Source organism: Anomalospiza imberbis, chromosome 7 (assembly GCF_031753505.1).
Source record: "Anomalospiza imberbis isolate Cuckoo-Finch-1a 21T00152 chromosome 7, ASM3175350v1, whole genome shotgun sequence".
NCBI lineage: Eukaryota > Metazoa > Chordata > Aves > Passeriformes > Viduidae > Anomalospiza > Anomalospiza imberbis.
This window is the reverse complement of record NC_089687.1, coordinates 7988913-8011515: the sequence shown is the minus strand read 5'-3', so window position 1 is coordinate 8011515 and position 22603 is coordinate 7988913. Positions and strand designations below refer to the sequence as shown.

At 39.3% G+C, this 22603-nt stretch overlaps 1 protein-coding gene across 5 annotated transcripts in view; it reads right to left on the bottom strand.

Annotated features, from left to right (window-relative positions):
- DPP10 (dipeptidyl peptidase like 10) overlaps nt 1–22603 on the bottom strand; it is a 444603-nt gene that overhangs the window by 182961 nt on the left and 239039 nt on the right. For 4 of the 5 annotated variants that reach the window (XM_068195261.1, XM_068195263.1, XM_068195259.1 and 1 more), the window contains exons 2-3: nt 13030–13144; nt 4663–4758 (exon numbers count right to left, since the gene is read on the bottom strand). In XM_068195261.1, the coding sequence (XP_068051362.1) occupies nt 4663–4758; nt 13030–13144 (211 nt within the window). The remainder of the gene's footprint in view (nt 1–4662; nt 4759–13029; nt 13145–22603) is intronic. The other variant, XM_068195265.1, reaches the window with a different exon arrangement.

The following is a 22603-nucleotide window of genomic DNA, read 5'->3' as shown; positions in this document are numbered from 1 at the left end:
AAAAATACACACACACATAACAACACACACACAAACACAAAAACACACACACAAACATAACAACACACACTCATTAACTAACACAAAAATACACACACAAATACAGAAAAATACACACAAACACAACAACACACACACAAACACAAAAACACACACAGACACACAAACAAAACAACACACACAAACACAAAAACACACACACAAACACAACACACACACTCACTAATTAACTAACACAAAAATACACACACAAACACACACAAATACACACACTCACTAAAACACACACACAAATACACACACACACAAACACACACACACACATCCAAAAACACTCATACACAAATACACAAAAATACACACACCCACAAAACCACAAACCCACAAAAACACACACCCACAAAAACAAAAACACACACACAGAAATACACTCACACCCACCCAAACACACACTCACACAAACACACACACAAAAACACACACACAAACATACACACAAAAATACACACCCACAAAAACAAAAACACACACACAGAAATACACTCACACCCACCCAAACACACACTCGCACAAACACACACACAAAAACACACACAAAAACACAGACACAAAAACACACACACATGCTCAGGTGATTTGCTGAGCTTTAGCACAAACAGGATTCCAGGGCAATGCCTGCCATCATTCAGACTGCAGCTCCTTCTGCAACACTCTTTATTAAAAGATGTGAAGATTGCTGTCATTGTGCTGGCTATCCACCCATCTGACAGTGCCACCAAGGAGCCAATGCATTCTATTATATACAGGAAAGATTGGCAAAGAATGTCTGAACAGAAAAAAAAAATGCAGCAACTCACATATTCACAGAGGAATACACAAAAATATTCTGAATTTTATTGTCATTATCAGTAATAGTCCCTGAAACAAGAGACGTAAGTACAGACCTCAGTGCAAATGCAAATCTGTTGAGTCCTCAGTATTTCCCATAAGGGAGCATACACATTTCCAAGTAACTTGAGAGAAATTGGGAAAATATCCTGAAAAAATTCTTCACTCTGCACCAGTGAGCTGTCAGGTTCAACCACGTTCATTATTCATTGGCAGCATTTTAAATTCTTATTTCCTATTAGAAAACCTGAAGATCAATAATGCTACAGGAAGATGTACTCTCATTTAAAGACTCCAAAAGTATGCCAGACACCTGGAATGCCTTCTGCAATTAAACACTTTTCCAGCTAACAGGGATTGGACTGGTTAAAGGTTGGGTGTACTCTCCACCATGTCCTTTTACAGCCAAAGTAATCAGATTTATAACTGACAAAGCTTAGCACCCTACTAAGTTATTTGCAACAAAATTACTAGCTATCATCCCTATTTTCTTATACTTTCCTTTGTAAATTCTTTCAAAGAAAGAAAAAAAAATCCAAGTCAGGTTAAAAAAATATATATTGTCTTTGAAATAAACCAAAATAGAAAGAGAAAAAAAAGGAAGGGAGGAAGAAGTCTGGATATCTGCACAGGAACATCTTTACATATTATATAAAATGGGACTATATTTTGTCACTTTTAAGACTAGCTCATAGTGTTTCTTTTATTTTCTTCAGCAACATCTGATTATCTCAGATAAAGACCAACATCTCCTCTCCAACTTTAGACATTTACATAATTATTAACTTTGGTGGCAAGCCCATAAAATTGTGGACTCAGTTTCAAGCAGGAAAGGAAATGGACTGTAAAAAATTCTGCATTTAAGGGCTGCTCTTATTAAAGAGCAGTCTAGAAATAGCTGCATGGGGATGGGTTTTGTAGTGAAGGAGCTTTCAAACAAGGAAGAAATAATGCAAGATTGGAAGACAATGTCAGAGAAATCCAAAGATCAGTAGGGAAAGTTTCAATAAAGGGCAGCAGTTAAACACCAGGCCTTACCTAAGGACACAGTGATTCATCCACCACTTGAAAGCCTTACATCTTTCTTTTTGTTTTTCTACAAAACATGCTCCAGACCCTGAAGATACTGCTTACAGCAGGAATCACTTCTTCCATCTCTATTCCTACCCCTTCCCAGGAGGTAAAGATGATAAAACTTTCAGATGGATGCAAATTATCCTATTCCAAGAAGAGCAAAAGGTAGTAAGTAGCTATTTATTTTCTGCTAACATCATCCTGTGCAGAGTTCACTTATCCTGCCAATATCCAAAGAAAGTGCCAAATGCTCCCCTCCAGCCCCACAGTAATGAATCTGAAGTTATATATTTCATTCTCCATGCATATAATGCCATCACTGCAATGCCACAGTGCCAGGAAATAAAGTCTTAAAAAATAAAAATAGAAGCAGGAAGCAGAAATGCTGCTTTGCAAAACTATTCCTTGGGGTTTTTTATTGCACAAGATATTGGATATCATTAACTATACTGGCTATTTTTAAAGAAAATGTAAAAAAAAATCCCAAAACCTATACATATTTTTTTCTGTGTTCATCAAAAATACTGAACAATTCATAAATCCTTAATTATCCCCACTTTGTCGTTACTTCTCATACACACACATACTCTAATAAACAAAATGCCCTTTCTTTCCTCCTTCTTTTTGTACTATTGGACTTCATTGTTTCTTTGGCCAATAAACTCAGGAGAACACCTAACTGCAAGCTTAGAAGTTTCCACACTGACTGAGAAAACCATAATTGCAGAAAGACTGGATATTAGTACCAATGTACTCTTAATAAAACACAGGGCCTTTGTCTAATAAATGGCATTTCTAATATTATTTTCAAGAGATCAAAAAGTTCGTACCTGTACAATCTCATAGCTTTTACACTGGATTGTTTACAACAATTTTTTGCATGATACTAATACAAATGATATTTTTGCATGATGCTAATAAAATTATATTTCACTGTAGGAGCTTTTATGATGGATTTTGAAGACCACAGGAGAAACCTGTATCCAAGCAAGGGTTTAGCACCAAATTCTACATTTCTTTTTACCACGTCTGGGAAACTCATAAAAGAAGCTTTTCTGTTATTACAGGCTGTAGAAGAAATACAATAAACTACATGTTTTATAGCATCACCAATATTTAATGTAACTCCATCCACAGCCTTTTAGTTTTATTATCCTGGGTTTTGAAATCAGTACTATTTTTATGCATAGAATATTATGCACATGTTATGAATAACTACGAGAGTTCTTAGGAGAATCATCTCATGGATTTTTTTAAGTAACATGAATAACAGATGGAACCAGGATAATGATCTTCTTCCACAATGTACTTACCTGCTTTTAGTGACCACCTTAGTTTACAATACTGGGTCTGGGATAACTTTATTTGACAATTAGGACAGGTGTTTTTCAGATAGGGTGGGGTCAGAGGCAGCTGTTTTAACAGAGAATAGCAAATTGAAAACATGCTTTTATGATTTCATTAAAGGAAAAATGAGTTTTCTGCCAAACAGAAGAAACTGCTCCTCTTGGCAATAGAACTGTTCCAGCTTTACCCAGTATCACATTTGTTTTTGCACAGACTGCAGACAGAAACCAGTCCCAAGAAGGAACTAAGGGCAACTCAGCAGAAAAGTGAGATATCATTGGAGTAGCTGGGGAAAGGGAGTGGCAGGAAACTAAACTCTGTCCCTTCTCTAATCCCTAAACTAATGGGTAACAAATAATACCAGAGCAGGTCCTGAAAAAAAATTGACCATACTTTTCTCCTTTTTATGCTTTTATTTTTAAATGCACTTATTTTTATTATACCCACTTCATTCTTCAGAGTTTATCACAAAGCAAAAATTCAATGACTCAGCTCCCTACTACGTAAAGCAGTTCTAGTTATAGTTGAATGCCAAAGTTGATACAATTGAAGCAATATTTCCATGCAAAGTCATTCTGAATTTCCACACACAGCCACCAGACTGCCAGACTCCTGCCTTGCACAGAGCACTCCACAGCAGTTTTGCCTTGCCCAGTTCTGCACAAATCCTGTTGTTATTTGATTCTGTCACCTGCAGGAACACCCAGATTACCATAATGACACAAACCAGACAGTTGCTGCTGCATTACCTGTACAATTCTTACAGAGAGAAAGTGAACAAGGCATGGCAACAAGAGAAAAAGAAGTCAATGAGTTGATAAAAAGAGTTTGAATTATTTTTCTTTTTTACATTAAAACTACTTAATTTTGGAGAAATCTGCATTCCATGCACAAATCATTTAATAAATTAGAATTCTAAATACAATTTGTTGTCATCAGAAAATTACCATGACTGTACAAATATATTGAAATATTCAAGTCTTTTCTAGATGCAAAGAGAACCAGTTCTCAAATCCCAAAGTTCAGGTATTAATAGAGTTGATCTTCCTGTGAATCCACAAACAAGATCCAGTTCTTAATCACAATTCTTCATCACTGCTTCCAACTGAGTCAGGAGCATAACCAGGTAATTTTAGTTGGTTTCTACTAGACAGGGCTTTAAAATTAGAAAGTCACTTCAAAAATTAATGAAAGAGACGTGATTCAAAGAAATAAGGAAAACTGGGACACTGGCCAGTTTCAAGAGGGTTTGAAATTTTAACTGATTTTTGTTTTTCTCAGCGACTGAATAATATTATTCAAGACTTAAAATTTTTACCTAGTTTCAAATTAAGTGAGAGCTTATAAACTTACCATTAATCCATTTGGCTTCTGGATTATGAACTATGAACTCTTTCCTGAAGAGATCTTCCAAGGATAATCTGTTTTCTGATGAATTTGCAAGTTCATCTAAAATAAACACAACACCATTTTAGATAATTATTGAAAAAATATATTCAGTGTTGTTTGCAAAACACTGGAATTATAGAACCATGATAACAATACCTCGCTCTTATTTTTTTTTTTTCATAACAAGTAAATTTTTGTTTAGTAAAACTTCAGGAAACAAAGAATTGGTACCTTTTGGACAGGAAAACTACAGCATTTAGTGTTTGGCTATTTACTATATTGCGACTTTCATAGCAAAGCTCTTTCTTACCACAGCCCCACACCAAAAAAAATTACAAACAAATACCAAAATTTCCTGACAGCCAAAGCATGTTGGCCATATCTGAGTACCTTACACTGAGAGAAACTAGATTAAAAACTCCTGCAAGTAAATTTGGAACCAACTTCACCTATTCAACAATTTAAAATGAAATTAAAAACAAATCTACAGGCACATTTTATACCCTGTGCTTGCTTTCTAGTGATGTGAACAACATGACTTGGCTAGCATCCTTGTGTTTTTCCCAAACATGACCCAGGAATATTGTGCTCCTGAACATTAGCCAACATTGACTTACAAAACAAAACTAAACAAAACAAAATTATTTTCCTGCATCTAAAATCATCTCCACGCTTTAGAAAACTAAAAAAGAAGCTCTGCTAAATATCAGTGTTCTTGTGCTGTAAGCTAGAAAAATGAGTAGTGAGGATTCAATAGTGAACTGCAGCACTAACAGTGGTGATGTTGAACTATTACTATTAAAGCAAAAGTTTTAGTGTCAAAAGACAAACCCACCAAGTTTCCAAGCAATAATCAGTGGCAGCAGCTTGCACTTCACCTGCCTGCTTCAGGCTGTTTGGAACAGCAGCTGCCAAAAGCTGTGCTGTTTGTTGCCTGTGCACAAAGATGCACCTGTGCACTTCCCACACAACCAGTGCAATGCCCAGCCAGGTTTTTAAAAGAATCTTGTATCATTGGGCAGGTTACCATAAATTACTGGACTCTTTCTCTTCTCTATGAGTTTTTCTCTCCTTCTCCGTAAAAGGAACTTTGTGTCAGGCAGATTTTTGTCCTTACTGATATTAAACAGTGTTCTGATGATAGACACATACAAAGAGAGTATCTGCCATCACAGCAGTCAGGCAGCAATCTTGTTATCTTTGTGTCAACCCATGATGCTACCAGGACTTTTTTAACAAAGAAACCTGCTTTGTAAAGGTCATATCCTGTAATGCATTTTGGATGAAAATGTGACCCTTCCAAGAGAATAAAGTCAATCAATAGTTTCGTTATTGGTCTTTATTCAGCCAAATTTCTCAATTAGAGGGCCAGCAGAAAGCTTACTGGAATCAATAGCAATATGATATTTTTGTCTTTATATGTCAGCACTGCCTGCTGCAGTCACTTCAGCTGATGTTAATAAGGTGCATCCATGGTGTACTGAAGAGAAACTCCATTTTAATGCTCATCATGAATTTACAACAGACACAAGGCTCTCCCAGCTGCTCACACCACAGCTCGGCTGCATTTTGCCTGTTGCTCCCTCGCAGGTGGCAGCAGGGCTCTGGGAAGCACTCACCCACTGTAATCAACTCTTCTTGCACTTCATGTCTTGTAAGGCCAAGCATGCAGAGTTGTCCAAATCCTCCCTCATAAGACAAACATTCTAATCCTTAAATAAGCTTTTTGTCCTCTTCCCGCCTTCTAGGAATCAAAATAGTCTGTTTAGATTTTTTTTTTCTTCATCTGCCAGTTCAGCATGGGACACAATATTCCACTTGCAGTCTTACTGGAGCTTTACAGCAGAGCAACATTATCTCTCTTGATTTATACCTAATCCCTCTGTTTACACATCGTGGGACCTTGTTAGCTCATGCTACTGCCACACAGTGTGTTTTGTGTGTGCTGTGTTCAGCTCCACAAATACACTCCTGTGCCTTCAAAACTCTGCTTCTGACTTAACAGCACCAAACACTGAGCTCTCCTCATGCCCATTATCGCCCTTCTCCACAGCCTTGTTGACAACCTACCCTCCACAAGCTGTTTTCCATCACCTATTTGGATTCCACACACTCTGGTCCTGATGCTGTTTATAATTCCAAATGTGTTCCCCTTCCAGCCTTACCTGAGTCTGTTTCTACTTATTGTGACCCTTTATTTCCTGCCAGTTTGCCAACTAGCAATCAAGCTCACACAAGCTGTTATGTTGTCAAAAGATTGCCTTACCTATGACAGATTTTTTTCCAACTGCTTAAATAAAAATTACTGAAACAATACATCAGCTGAGTACAGAGAAGCTATTAGAGAAGAAAGGAACATCAGCTCTGCTCTCTGTTTTCTATCACATCCCTGGCAAGAAATCTCGATATAAACTGGATCTTAAAGTAAGTTTTAAACTATGGTTAGCATTTGTAAACTAAAAAAAAAAAATGGCATCTTAAAGCAACTTTACAAGATGTTTTAGAAGTATTTTTTGAAGTATTTTTTCCTAATGCTAAGTTTTAACCAAAACAGAGCTCTGTTTGTAACCCTTAACTCTACCTTTGCCCTCTGTCAGTATCTCAGATGCCCAGTTTATCTGTAACAGGATGAATTACACATCCTGGGAACCCTCAGAACAGTAGTGGGTTATTCTTTATTGAGCACAAGCACAAACTAGTTGCACCCCACCATGGTTACACCCAGAGGCAGGGGAGAACAGGAGGGGTGGCCCTCTGAGTCAGGGACCAGCTGCAATGCACGGAGCTGCCCCTGAGGATGGATGAGGAGCCGATCTTATGGGTCAGGATTAAAGAGGGGACAGGGACAGGTGACATTATTGTCACCTCAGGGGCTGCTACAGGCCACCCCAGCTGGAAGACCGAGGGCAGTGTCCCCACATCCACAAGCCCTGGTCCTTGTGGGTGACTTTGACCACCCCAATACCTCTTGGGGGGACAGCACAGTGGGGCATAACCAGCTCAGAAGGTTCCTGGAATGTATTGCTGGTAACTCTTCAAGTGACAAGGACATGGAGCTGTTGGAGCTGGTGCAGAGGAGGCCACAAAGATGCTCAGAGGGCTGCAGCATTCTGCTATGGAGAGAGGAAGAGATTTTATTTCTGCTCAGCCTGGAGAAGAGAAGGCTCCAGCGAGACCTTAGGGCACCTTCCAATACCTAAGGGGGCTCCAAGAAAGCTGGAGAGGGACTTTTGGACAGTCATGGAGTGACAGGACAAGGGGAAATTGCTTTAAACTGAAAGAGTGAAGGTTTAAATTAGGTGTTAGGAAGGAAATTTTCCCTGTGAGGGTGGAGAGGTCCTGGCACAGGGTGCCCAGAGAAGCTGTGGTTGCCCCATCCCTGGAAGTGTTCAGAACCAGGACAGGGCTTGGAGTCACCTGGGATAGTGGAAAGTGTCCCAGCCCATGGCAGGGGGGTCGGAATGAGATGATCTTTAAGGTCCCTTCCAACCCAAACTAATCTTTGATTCTAGGATGTACTTGTTTCATTTTAAAGACTTCCTTTTACTACTTTGTATTTATTACATTACAATATAGCCTACTATCTCTTTTTCATCTCCCTGTAAATTTTATTGAATTATTCCTTAAAGGAATGATATTTCCAAAGTTCTCACGCTATTTACCATAGATTTCTGTACTTCAGTCTGAAATTTTATATATATATATATATATATATATATATGTATGTATAGCAAATGACACAGATTACAAACAAAACCAAATGCTAAAGCGTTTTTAACTGTACATCTAGTTAAAAACAGTTCAAATACTGGCATGTATTAATTCAACGTGACAAACCTATTTGTGCTTACTAAACTAGGGGACTCCAAAACTTGAAATTAATGGCCTTGCTACTTTTCACGAGTTTATAGGATATTATTTTTGCAGGTTAAATGTAGTCTAAACACCTCATAAAATTTACCTTCTAACTTAGCAAATAAAACTAATAATTATGTACTGAAGTATGCCATTAACTGAAGCTCCCTACTGACTTTTCTGTGGAAAAAAAAGGTTTTATGCTAGAAATTAGGATAAAGGCTTGATGTTAAATGCCATCTGAAAAGTGGAAAAACACCACTAGTAAACTGTATGCAACCTAGCAGGTGTAACTGGGAATTAGCATGGCTCACTTTGTGTTATCGTGACAAAGGAAGAAAACTTGACAGAAAATAGTCGGATATCAAAACCTGCCTGCCAATTTACAGGAGTTACAGGGAGTCTGTGCAGAATTGAACAGAAACCTGAAACTACTTGCAGTGAATATCCACAACACCAAAAAAAAAATTGTAGTTTGCTGTCTTTTCCTTTAACAATAGTATGAGAGAGGGTATGGAGAGGTCGGTCCTAACCCTGAACAGTTTATCTACTGGACATAATCCAAATGGATTCTCTTCCCAGAGCTTGGTTTTACTCAACCCTTTCCACAAAAAGCATTTTCTGACTGTTTGTCTGACCTAAATGTTCTCCAAAGTAATTTTTCTGAAAAAGTGTCCTTTTTTTTCTATCATGTGTGAGTTTTCCTTGAATCTATGATAAGGTTGGTGCCCCTTTGCTCAACAGTAAGTGCACACATCAGCAGGCATGGTTTAAATGCCAACATCAATATCTCGGTAAGCAAGTCCTAGAAAAAGCATTTGAGTCTTCCACACCTTCAGAAACTGTCAGTTAACATGAAAATAGAACTACTGACAGTCCCAAAAGGAAAAAAAACAGCTTTAAGTGTTGTGGCAAAACACCTGTATGGGGGAGGCCAAATCCATACAGCTCTTAGGCTGCTCTTAAGTGGTTTTTCATATAGAAGCTTTCAGCTGCTAATAGTTTCAATTGAACATTTGTCAGTTTTGAGATACAGATCAACAGTGTTTCATCAGATAGGTCTTCATATAATTCCTACAACGTGGAAGATACTGTCATGATGCAAATCAAGACCAAGTTGATTCAAAGGCAGGAATGATTTAAAGGCACTGATATCTAAACATCTACCTAAGACAATTTCAGTATATGCAGGTACAAGATAAAACCTCAAAAACATTAAATTATTTATACTGACATACAAACCGAATGATGGCATCTCATGGACAGTCACCTGTGTCTCTGGACTGGCCACTAATTCCCAATATAAAGACATATTTATAAGATTATTCCCATATTAAACAAAAATCACTAGATTCATAATGTCCCAGAGGACAGACAGGCTCCTGTTCTGGAACTTCCAAGTGCTTCCACTCCAGTCCTCTGCTTTAACAAGGGCAACTTCATTCTTTGGCATCTCTGTGCACTTTTTTATTGTTGCACTTTCCTAATTTTGAAGAAAACCAGCAGGGGTATTTGCCTGCAAGCCTTCTCCTCCCAGGTATGGAGCAGTGTAGCAATTTCTACTTGCTGGGAGCAGTGGGGTTTATTTAATGTACTCCTTAGTCCACAGGGGCTCACAGAGAGTTCCTGAGCCCCAACAAGTGATTACTGGGCTGAGAGTTCATTCAGATTCTGCCACTAATGTTTTACATCACTGGATGATTTTTCTTCCACTTATCCATCTCTTTGTTGAGAACCCTCAGACATTTATAAAGATTCTGAGTATTATCATAGATTAAAAGCAAGATAAAATGATCAGAAATGTTACTAATATTGTTGGTAAATACATTTACTCAAACCACAACCATAATTGTAACATAGAAATTTCAGATTTGAACAAAAGCCAAGATATTAATAGGTCAAAATACATCTCTCATTTCAACAGAGAACCTGCTTATTATTGTATAGTCAAGTTATATTTCATGTAATGGAAGATAATACAAAAAGAAAATAAAGAATTTCCTTTTAGTTTGAACATATTTTCTATCTTTAGTGGAAGCTAAAGCCTCTTTGAAGCCTTTTGCAAATGAATTACACTTTCTTTTAAAAACATGCTATCCCATATGGAAGCACTGGTTCCTCTATGAAAAGGCAGGAAAGCTGTTGCTCAAAATTTGAGAGAAGTCAAATGACAACTGTTAGTGTACACATACCTAAGAGTTTATTATATTGTGGACAAAACAATGTGCAAAAGAGATCACTGCAGTTGTATCTGGCATATCAGTAAGTACACTTCTGCCTCCAAAAAATACCAGTGAAACAATCATGCTCCTGAGCCATAACCATCTGAACTTATCATCATTTCCATAAAAAGTAGCAGCATGATATACAGTGTTTAGGGGAATTTACATGAAATCTAAAAAGCACCCATCCATACAGGCAGAACTAAATAGGGACAGAACTCTCTGATGCTCAAAGTATTACCAGAAATGAACACTGAAACATCCCAAGGTAACAAAGGACATTTGCACTGAATATCTTCATTCAGACCTATTATATTTTATGAGAAGGATTTTCAAACCCAAATATTTATTATAACAAATTAGCATCAACTTGGAACTGAGCACTTCACAATAGCCAGATGGGAGGGGGGGTCTCTGCTTTTTTTCTCCCCTCAAATACTGGCTATCCCAAAGTGATCTTAACACATATGCATGACAAAGTCTCAGCTATAGTGCTTAGTACCTGCCAACAGAGTAGCAAAATATCTACTTCCCGAACCAGTCATAATTCATAATTCTAATATAATATTATTATTAATAATAATAGTAATAATAATTCATAATTCATAATTCATAATTCATAATTCATTCAATAATCAAACAAAATAATAATGAAAGTGAAGGGGGAACAGCAAGGATAAGGGCCAAAAAAGGGCAATTATCTATCCTACAATGCACCCCAAAGCTTTCCATGGTAAGCATTTCCAAGCCACAGGAAAGCCCAGTTTTTCTTTCTGGGAGAAAGGTTTTAATTTATAGCAGTCTCTATGGGATATCTTAAAGCATCTGAGCTGACAGAACTAGTTTTCACTTGCATGACTTGAACTGAAATGTAGGTCCCAGTTTACACAAGTTTTCAACCAAGATCTCTGGATTTTGAAACAGCCTCAGAGACGCTTTAATTCACTGAGCTTTTTTAACATATTTTTTTAAAAAGTTAACATTCCCCTAGGTTGTTTATTCTTTTTCCATGAGTGCCTTCAAAGATTTCAGTTTATGTTTTTACATCATTACTAATTCTATATAGATATAAGAGCCACAACTGAAAGTTATTATTGTAGATCCCAGCAAACACTTGATATTTTACAAGTCTTCAAAAAAAAACCTACCTCTCCTTGAAACAAAAAACAGTCTTCTCTCTTAAAGTGTACCAGGATACACTACCATGTGCTCTCAAAACCTCTTTTTTATTATTGAAGAAGGCTCCTATTCACTGAAACTACAGCAGCACAACTTTGCTTGTATTTTTCTCAACTTGATCTGAGTGGAAATAAGCAAACAGTCATTTGGGACAGCACCCTGCATAAGGAGTAGATATTTATACAAAACAGAGGAAGCAGACTATCCACAGTGTTCCTGCATCCTCTTTCCAGCTGCCTCATCCCCTCTGACAAGCAACGCTTTTTGATCCTTTTCCATTTAGCCTCACCACCTTCCTTTAAAGCAGCAGCACTCTGCTGCTGTACTTGCTCATGCACAGCTTCCCTCGGTGATTTCATCTCGTGGCCAAACAGCCTGGAACCATTATTTGACTGAAAAGAGCTTCATTAACTTTCTGGTTTACACAAACTGAGCACTTGAATGGCAGAATATTTGCAGACCAATATTTCCTATCCAGGCATGCCATGCAAATCAGCTACTTTACACTCTAACTTTAAAACTGGCAAAAGGATTCAAAGATTTTTTTTTTTAATTTTTGTAGTGTTTGCTCTTTTTGTCTACTTCTTCCTCTCTCCCTTTTTTTTTTTTTTGACTGAGCCATTACTTTCTCCTCATTGTTTCTGAAAGAAAGAAAAGGGAAGGGAAGAAGCTTGTGCATGTGCAGATGGAAGATCCATGTTCATGACTGAGTGAGAAGTTGCATTCTCAGAATCAGTTTTCCATGGCATTCAGTTTTCTCTTAGCTCATCTGTTAATCTGAAATTACACCAAAAAACCAACAACAAACTCTTGAAGTCAGCTCACACCTGCTGAGGCTCACAAGGATTGCTGTAGCCTCCTCAAGGCCAACACAATCCCAAGAACCTATTCCCAACCCCAAATATTTCTGCTCCACAAGGCCTCCAGCAGCTCCCAAATCCCTACAGGCACCAAGTTTACAATAGCCACAAGTTAAGAATGCTTAAAGGCAAGAGACACTTTAACATTAATTGCTTTTGATGACTGCATTATGAATCATACACTTTTAATAAGATAAAATAAAGAAGAAGGTTACCTGGGGTTAAAAGAATGACTGACATAGTGATGAGTGAACAAACAACTAGAATCACCAGCAGCGCAATAGCAATTCCCTTCCAGTTCCTCTGCGGAGGGCTGTTACTTCCAAGTTCCTACAGGAATGGAAAAAAATGAAATAAAAGGAAAAGACCACGTTTTTTAAACATACATTTCCAGAACTATTAGCCATAGGAAAATTGCTCTGTGCATGCTCATAATGTACACGGGAGGTGATCATGATCCCTCCCTTCTCCACAGTACACAGAGTCATTCAAAGGTGTGCAACCCTCATGCTTTTTTAATAGACTTTTTCTTTTTTTTAAATATAGATATGTAGTTTTGTACCCCTAAGAGACAATCAAATGATCTTATGCAAGCTGTCCAAAATACAACTGGTGTTAAAATGTCCTGAACATAAACTTCAGGACAATATCAACTAGCAGTTTATAAGATAATTACAGAAATGAAATGTAGCAATTTACTGTAATTCCACCTAACATGGTATGGACCATAAAGGTTTAAATACACATCCTTTTTAATGCACACTATTAAACTTATTTGTAATAGAAAGCATTAGCAGAACTGCCTGAGGCTGCAACTATTCCATCTGAATCTACAAGCTCTTTTTCTCTATGCAGTAGATCAACTGTAAACTGCTCCCCTATTAGTTATAAAAAACCAACAGTAGCTTGTAACAAATGTGAAATGAATGCTTCTGTAACTAGCAGTGCACTTAAGCCTACACCCTCTGTGCTTCCACGTTTAACTCCTGCCAGGCACCATTTACATATTTTCAACCCTAGCCATGCATTGCCCACGTCCGTGGTACAGTTTGAGACCAAACAGCACATAAACACCTAACAACACAATGACAAAACTAGTACAATTGTTTCTTACAACCCCAACATTCCCTCACAGAAAACAGTATTTTTTCTATCTAGATTTGGCAAGCAGAATTGTTTCTCTGACACAATTACACATGCCTATAATTAGTCTTAATTTTATTTAATAAATAATAATTATTATTAAAAATTGATTAATTATTAATTAAATATTATTTTTGCTATGGTAAATGTTTTAATTTTATTTTGCTATAATTAAATGCTACGGTAATACTACACAACAACAACAACTGCTATGTTTTACAAGCTTCCAAAAGCATGGTAAACTTTTTTCACATACACATTATTTCGTTTTGCATTTCTGGGTTATAATGAGTGTGAAATGGGTAAGTCTTAACAGAAAGAGGTAATTTTCCTGTGCCTTCTTGGCTCACATGCACCACTTCAGCATCACACATCACCCACAGCAGCAACTGTGTCTTTAATTTTTTAATGTTGTTTTTTTTAACCTTTTGTTGGTTCATTTCTACCTATAGAAGACACCTTCTCTCCCTGGCCCTCTTTTCCAGAAAATAAAAGGGGAATTGCCCAACACCATCTGGAAGCAATCCCACAGGGAATTCTCACAGCAGTCCTCAGCACATCACAGCTCCCAGCAAGGAACGTCCCCACTTCCCCAACACATCTTCTGCCCACTGGAGCCATCATGCTGCCCAGCCTGCCTGAGATTGCTCATTTTGGAGATGTTTACTCTCACCAGAGTGGCAGAGCAGCCACTCTGTCTCCTCAGTGCAGCCCCCACCCATGGCTGGTCCCCCAGGAGCCAGGACCAGGGCTTGTGGATGTGGGGACACTGCCCTCGGTCTTCCAGCTGGGGTGGCCTGTAGCAGCCCCCAAGGTGACAATAATGTCACCTGTCCCTGTCCCCTCTTTAATCCTGACCCATAAGGTCGGCTCCTCATCCATCCTCAGGGGCAGCTCCGTGCATTGCAGCTGGTCCCTGACTCAGAGGGCCACCCCTCCTGTTCTCCCCTGCCTCTGGGTGTAACCATGGTGGGGTGCAACTAGTTTGTGCCTGTGCTCAATAAAGAATAACCCACTACTGTTCTGAGGGTTCCCAGGATGTGTAATTCATCCTGTTACAGATAAACTGGGCATCTGAGATACTGACAGAGGGCAAAGGTAGAGTTAAGGGTTACAAACAGAGCTCAACTACAGCAAGGCAGAAGTGACTGAGGGCAGCTGCAGCACAGCATTTGTGGCCAATCCCTCCCATGCTGAACTCGGCAGCTTTCCCGGGATCACCGTGTGGAAGAACCAGATTACCACGACCAACAACAAGTCTGAGATACCTGTGGGGTGTCTACTGAAGTTCAGGACTCCTGTCTTCAGCATTCAGGGGAAAATATGGTGAAACAGGAACTCCTGGCATCTGCCTCCTTTCTCCACCCCATTGCCCCTGCTTCCCAACCACTTTCAAGCCTGCCTGCTTCCCTCCTTTTCTTTCCTTCCTTGTGAAATACTAATTACCACAGCCTGTGTAGCCTTAGACACGAGACTTCAAGGCCTGCATGACTGCTCCATCAGCCCCTTTAGGGATCCCTAGGTTATGAGCATCACATGGTTCCATCCTCTCCGGACAGTCCTGGCCACATGGATTGCAGGGATCCACAGCTTTTCCACAATAATGCAGAATTATAATAACAGTACAGAATTTCTGCGTCCTGTAGGTGAACTCAGATCCAAGCCATTATTTTCCCTTAAGTAAAGTTTCCCTTATTTTAAAGCGTTAATAGCACAGTCTAGGAAACACAAACTTATTCTAAACATCACAGTGTTAGCCTTATTTAAATGACATCTGACAGAGTCCAGTTTAGCACAGGAACTAGAAGCTCACAGAACCAAGTGTTGGTGAGAGAACTGTGGTTTCCCTGAGAGCATTGTGAAACCCTATTCCAAAGAGCTGACTTAAAATGACAGAAGCTGGACAACTTGATGAATGTGCCAAAGCTTCTAAAAAACGTACCAAGTCCTTACTATCCTCTGCAGACATTAATACTGTCCAGTTTCTAAAAATAAAGCTTCATTTTAAATAGTTCTGCAAATTTGCACAAGGAGAATACCAAAGAGATGAATCAAGTACTGAGCATACAAAGCTTAATGGTACCCAGAGTGAGAAAGAAGAGAGTTTCCACCTAAAACTTAGAGACTGGCATAAAAACAAGGACTTGTCTCAAATTAAGATATTCAGTTTTAATATTTGGATAAAAATTACAAGTTGTATCAAATTATTATATTAGAAATTATTAAAGGTCATGATGATATTTTGATATTGAGTGACAACATTCTTGTAAGACATTTATGAAGTTACTGTACACAAACAATATTTGATGAAATATTAGAAAAATTACTATAATAAAGTGAATTCATAGCACAGTCACTATCGAGGGCATCTCCAATTAACTTTTTTGATGCTAACCAATGCAACTCTTGGACTGTAACCTACAAAGTTTTAAAACAGTGTAAGCTGCAGTCCTTCAACCATAAAATATTTTTAGCCTCGTGCTGCTTTGAAATGGCCATAAGCAAAAGGCAGTTAAAGAGATCTTTGGGCTGTGTATCAGTGGCAAGGCAGAAGCTGTGATTTCTGAGTGTGACAAGAAGATAGAGGTGTTCAAGAGGAAACATCACAGAGAGCCATACAATGAGAAGCTTTTGACACCACATAGTTTCCCCATAACTATCTGCTAACTGGCACATAACAACAATGCAGACACAGATGGAGATTTAAGTATTTAATCTTCTAAACAGGCTCTTTTATTAATGTGGTTTGAAAAAATACCAGCTCTTGAATATGGTGGTTTATATAAAACACTACCTATAATGTTATTATAGATTTTACAGTCTAGCTCTAATGAATCAGAAAATGTCTGAGAAAAGAATAATACAATTGCAAGTTTTCTCATTATTTATAGTAGCTTTTTCACAAACCATTTAATTGCGTTGTTGCCAAAAACAATCCTCGAGTAATACATATATCTGAATGTAATTTGTGACTAAGTAGTACTTTACTAAAACATTTTTTCCTTCTAAACAAGGAGAAAAATGAAACACTGCTTGCGCAAAACTCCGGTACACCAATGTTAGAGGTTCCAATGGCTACTGCTGCCAAATGCTGAAGACCACATTTACCAAGAGCCTACAATCGCTCACCATTGGGGATCTCAACGCATGCAACCAAAGGACAAAGCCTAAAGTCCCTGCTCTGTGATGTCTCCATTCAGCCTCTGTTGCAAAGACCCCTAGAAGACTGGTGTTGCAAAAGCATGTACCATATGTGTGATACAGCACCACAGAGATTGCAAATCCTGCAGCAGTAACCAAAAGAAAGGCTAAATCAAAAACCTGCAGGGCCTGGGTGTGGGAGGGAGGACAGGTTGAGGCTGTCAGAGGAAAACATGAGTCATTTCAACCCTTCTGCAGCCCTCTGTGCTAAACCCCACTCCCCACTGCAAAACCAGGTGCTTCAAAGGGAAATGCTGGAAAAAATACATCCAGCAAATATGCAAAGCAAATATAACTTGGAATAGGCTGAAGCACCTTTCTCTCTCCTTTTTGAGGCTGTTTTCTAGATATATAGTCCATCTCCAAACACTGTTTACAGGCTGATGATGAACTGATTCACTACAGACATGAAAATCTTTGAAGCAAGACATGGCTTTGAATATCACAGTCTATGGCACAGAATCATAAACAGTTTGGGTTGCAAGAGACATTAAAGATCAGCTCAGTCCAACCCCCCCATCTCCTTCCACTAGACCAGCTCACTCAAAGCCCATCCAGACTGGCCTTGAACACTGGCAGGAAACCCACAGCTTCTCCCAGGAGCCTGTTCCAGTGCCACACCCTCACAGTGAAGAATTTCTTTCTTATGTCTGATGTAAACCTGCCCCTTTCAGTGTAAAGCCATTCTCCCTTGTCCTGTCACTACAAGCCCTTGCAAAAAGTCCCCCTCCAGCTCTCCTGTAACCCCTTTACAAGTTACTCCAAAGTTTTCACAGAGCTTTCACTACCTCAGGTGAACATCCCCACCTCTCCCAGCCTGTCTGTGCACGAGAGGTGCTCCAGCCCTCTGAGCATCTTTGGGACCTCCTCTGGACTCCCTCCAACAGGGTCCACACCCTTCCAACCCTGGAGGCCCCGGAGCTGGGTGCAGCTCTGGGGTGCAGCTCTGGGGTCTCACCAGAGCAGGGCAGAGAGGCAGAACCCCTGCCCGCGGGGGATGGATGGGATGCAGCCCAGGATGCAGCTGCATCTCTGCCCTGCAAGTGCACATTGCTGGGTCAGGCTGAGCTTTTCATTCAGCAACACCCCAAATCCTTCTCCTCAGGACTGCTCTCAATCCATTCTCTGCCCAGCCACAACCCCTATGGAGGACTTTGCACTTGGCCTTGTTGAAGCTGAAGGCTCATCTCTCAGACCTGTCAGGGTCCCAAGGATGCCATGTGTGACAGTGACAAAAGCCTTGCACAAGTCCATGGCACTCTCTTTTCCCTCACACACCAGTGCTGTAACCCTGTCCCAGAAGGCTGTCATCTCATTCAGCATTTCTGAGCTTTTGTTCTCTATTTTTGAATGAAAGACAGATTCTGACACGGGTGTTTCATATTTATAATAAAAAACTATGAAACTGCCTCCATAATGGCTGTATTACACGAGACTGTAAAAAGAAGACCTAAGTTCCTATTACAATAGAAATAAAAACATGAAACTAAATTCAGCTAGATTTATTTAAAATAAAAAAATTTTTTATCCCCTCACACAAAAATGTAAGCACATGTTTTAAGTAGCATTGGGGATATTGATTTGAGAAAAAGAATCACTCAGAATTAAGAGACGTAGTAGAAGAACACAGAAAAACTTTCAAATATTTCCATATTTCTACCTGAATAAACTTACAATCTTTCTTGTAAGCAGTATAAAGAGAAAAAAAAAATCAGAGCTTCCTTCCTAAAGCTTATCGACTTGCACAGTTTTATTGTTAATCAATGAGGATAAAAAGTCTTTAAGACATCATTTTTCTAGCAAGTGTGTACAACTGAGGTTGTTGTAAGAGAACAAAAGGTCAGAAAATATTGGCATAACATGCTGCATTAGTAAGTCAAGTTTCTGAATTATCCTAACAGCATTTTCCAGATTTCTTGGAAAACTCTTTGTGTAAACCACAGTACAATTTCACCATGGAAATAATGCCAGAAGCAACAGCAGAATGCCTGGTGGGAGCAGGCATGTGGAAGGGCACTGGCTTAAAGCCTGAGGACTACTGAGTGCCTCTGCCAGGCTTTTCCAGATCAGACATTGGGTAGTTAAAATGCAGCATCCCCTTTGGGAGAAGAAGTGAAACCCAAACTTTCAGAGACAAGCTAACCCTGAGAGCTGGCATTTAACCAGTCTGCTTTTTCTCATAGAGCTCCGGCCCAAGCTGCATCAACCCAGCTGATAAATGGTGGGATGAGCCAAATGCAGAAAATATGCATTTCTCTATAATAACAAAGCTAAGAGCAAGATTCCAAGCAGTTTTAATTATTCCTGCCGGGTTCAGCTCAAACCAAATGCAGAGATTCTGCCATAATTTCTCCAGTCCAGAGTGAACTTTACCAAGCTGACGTGCCTGACAGTCCAGGTTTGCAGATGCACATTGGTATTTACCCCTGACTGTGGTTATTTGGAACACAAAACCCATCAGCACTGAGCTGCAGCACTGTCTGGTGCTTGCCTGGTTTTCTGTCGAGGCAGGTGAAAGATCTTAGAGGAGCTTGATTTGGGCTGTAGCACATTTGGGCTGTAGCAATTTCTGCCAGCATGGCATCTTCTGATGCTCTGAATAAATGATCTGCTTTCTTTTGTCTTTTTTTCATGCTGTTCTGTCACCAGGACAAAGCCTACAGAGAAAAGCACTAAGGAGAATCACAGCCCTCCCTTATTTTGGCAAGAATTTCAGGGGCAAAGTGCATTAGAGTAGGAAAAGCAAAGGTAATTTGCTTTGCAGTAGGAATGAGAATGAGTCTCACTCTGCAGCTCAGATGTAATCACAACAATATCACTTCATTAAACTCTTGCCATTTGCATTCCCCAAACATAAAGAAAAGGGGACAAATGAAAAAAAGCCCAATAACTTCATGTCACATTTCAGGTGTTTTAAAAGACAGACTCAATACACTTATAATAGAAAGATTGCAGTCTTTCCAAAGCTCTTTATAGAGCTGGGCTTGCAACTGATATTAAGTACTACCTACCCTGGGTTTGCAGTGTGCTATTTGAAGGGAAATTAGCCCAGCAAGCCTTCTGATTTTGTGATTAAGTGATTGTGTCCATTCCTTTCCAGCTGTTTTTGGCTAATCCCACGGCCTAGATAGCAAGAGAGTTTAAAAGACAGATCCACAAAGTGGCACAGGATAGTTCTAATCCATTTGCATAAGTACCTATCATTTTCATCCCTCACGTTCCCTTTACAATCCACTGTGTTAGAAGATCCTGTTGCTGCAGTTCTTGTCTCAATGATTATGGTCACACAATTGCTTTCCCCGGTCAATATCTTTATTCATGAAAACACTGGCACTTCTTTTCAGAGTCATTGTAAAATGCCACTTTCAGAGGAATGCAGGATTCTGTCAGCTCTTTGGATAACTGGCATTTTAAAAAGAGAGCAGCTTGTTAGCAATTACCCTGCTCAGAGCAGGTGCAGGGTTTGGATATGGGAACAATCTCTCTTCATATTTTTATCTCTTTAGGCTGCACTGGTAGAACAGAGCCATCCTTTTGCAGAGCCAAAGTGAAAACAAATCCAGACCAAAACAACTAAAACAAACCCAAACCCACCTCTCCTCATTAAAAATAAACTAAAACAAACATGCACATATAAGTCATTCTGAGAAGTGTTGATCACTTGCACTGGTTATTAACCTTAAAAAATATTTTGTGCTTTCTTTCAGCTTGATCGTTTCTGCTCTAAGCAGAGAGATCTTGTCCTTGGACCTGCAAGTGCCCATTCATGAACTGGATTTTGGTTATGTGGGGTATTTTGGAACAGCTTTGTCAAACAACCTTAGTTCCAACTACTCACAAAAAAAAAAAAAAGACCAGAAACATTTATGGAATCGATTTAATGTATTATGGCCAGCATTAAGAATTAAGAATACATTCCACATCTTCCGACTCATTTTGCAGTGTACTTGTAATACTTACTCAAAGACAGTGAGCTAGCTATTACACTAGACAAACAAGTAAAAGCTTAACTTCTAAAGCATTCTGCTGAAAGCCTCATTCAAGGTCTAATCACAGCAGATGAGTTTAAACCTTAGGTAATTATTCCTGCATGTAATAAATACGAAAGCAGAGATGGGTGAGCACAACTGATCAAAACACTGTGGCACCTGCAGAAGTGAAAATGTGTGGCCATCAGCTAACACAGTAGCGTTCAAACAGGGAGGGGGGGAAATAAACTACCACAGCTCTCAGTAGTAAAGAAACTACAGAGAATATTGGCCATGGGAAATGCTGCCATAAGCACTGCTGAGTAGCTGGGGCAGAGGGAGACTCGAATAAAGTAACAATGGATGACAGAGCTGGGTTTTACCTGAAGAAAAGAGCAGTCACAATGTAGAGAGAGGCTGCAGCAGGCACGGGAGCTCCTTATGCTTCTGGAAGCTGAGCTGAATGCAAGGCACTTCCATGAAGAGGTGTAATGCCAGCATCAGAGGCAACTTCACTGAGCCTCAGGATTTCAGAGTTGTTATCCCTTTCCACCCTGTGCTCACAATCTTTTATAGTTTGTTTCTAACAAATTTTCAGAAATAAAAATACTGTACTCTTTCTTTCCAGTCCAGCAGAAACACTTGGAGAGCTGGGGAGAATAACGAAGCTCTGACAAGACGTGAGGAAGCATCTTGAGATGACAGAAGTATGGAGGGACATGAAAACTACAGGAAGCCACCTATGGGGATTTCTGCAAGTTCCTGAGGATAACAGCTAATGAACAGCTGCTTTATTAAACAGGACTCCAACCTCCCCTGCAAACCTCACCTCCAGACAAAAGGCTGTCCAGAGGAGTCTCACACTCCTTTGGGGGGCTGAGGCTCACCAACAGCTCTGCTCTGACTTCAGGTTATGCTCCTTGTGTCCTACCAGACCAAAGCCCCAGTACTCACACCAGGCTGCATGTTCTTTTCCTCACACCAGTCTCACCTGGAAGCTAATGAGATTTTTGTCTGATTAGGAAAAGCCACCTCTGTATCTTGAAGACTGCCTGTGAGATTACATTGAAATAAAGCAAGCAATTTCCAGTGAGCCCATGCACCATTTCTACAGGAAATCAAGAGTTCCTTTGCCATAATTAAAGAAAATTCTTCGAAGTATTTCACTAGAGCAAGTAAAGCCAAGGACAGAAAAAGATGACAAAGCAGCAGGCATAAACATGATTTTATCCAGGTTACTATGATGTGATACAAGAAGTCTGAATAAACACTGGCACAGCCACTTATGGCCAAAAAGGTGCTTTCACATATTTCTATTGATCCTAACTTTAATGAAATGTCACAAGATAGTAAAATATATCTCCCATTCTTATCACATTAAAGAAAAATCCCCCAAGTAAAATAATGTATCTCAAGAAAAAGGGACTTAAATGACTACAGGCTATCCATGTTGCATATCTATAGATTTTTCTACAGA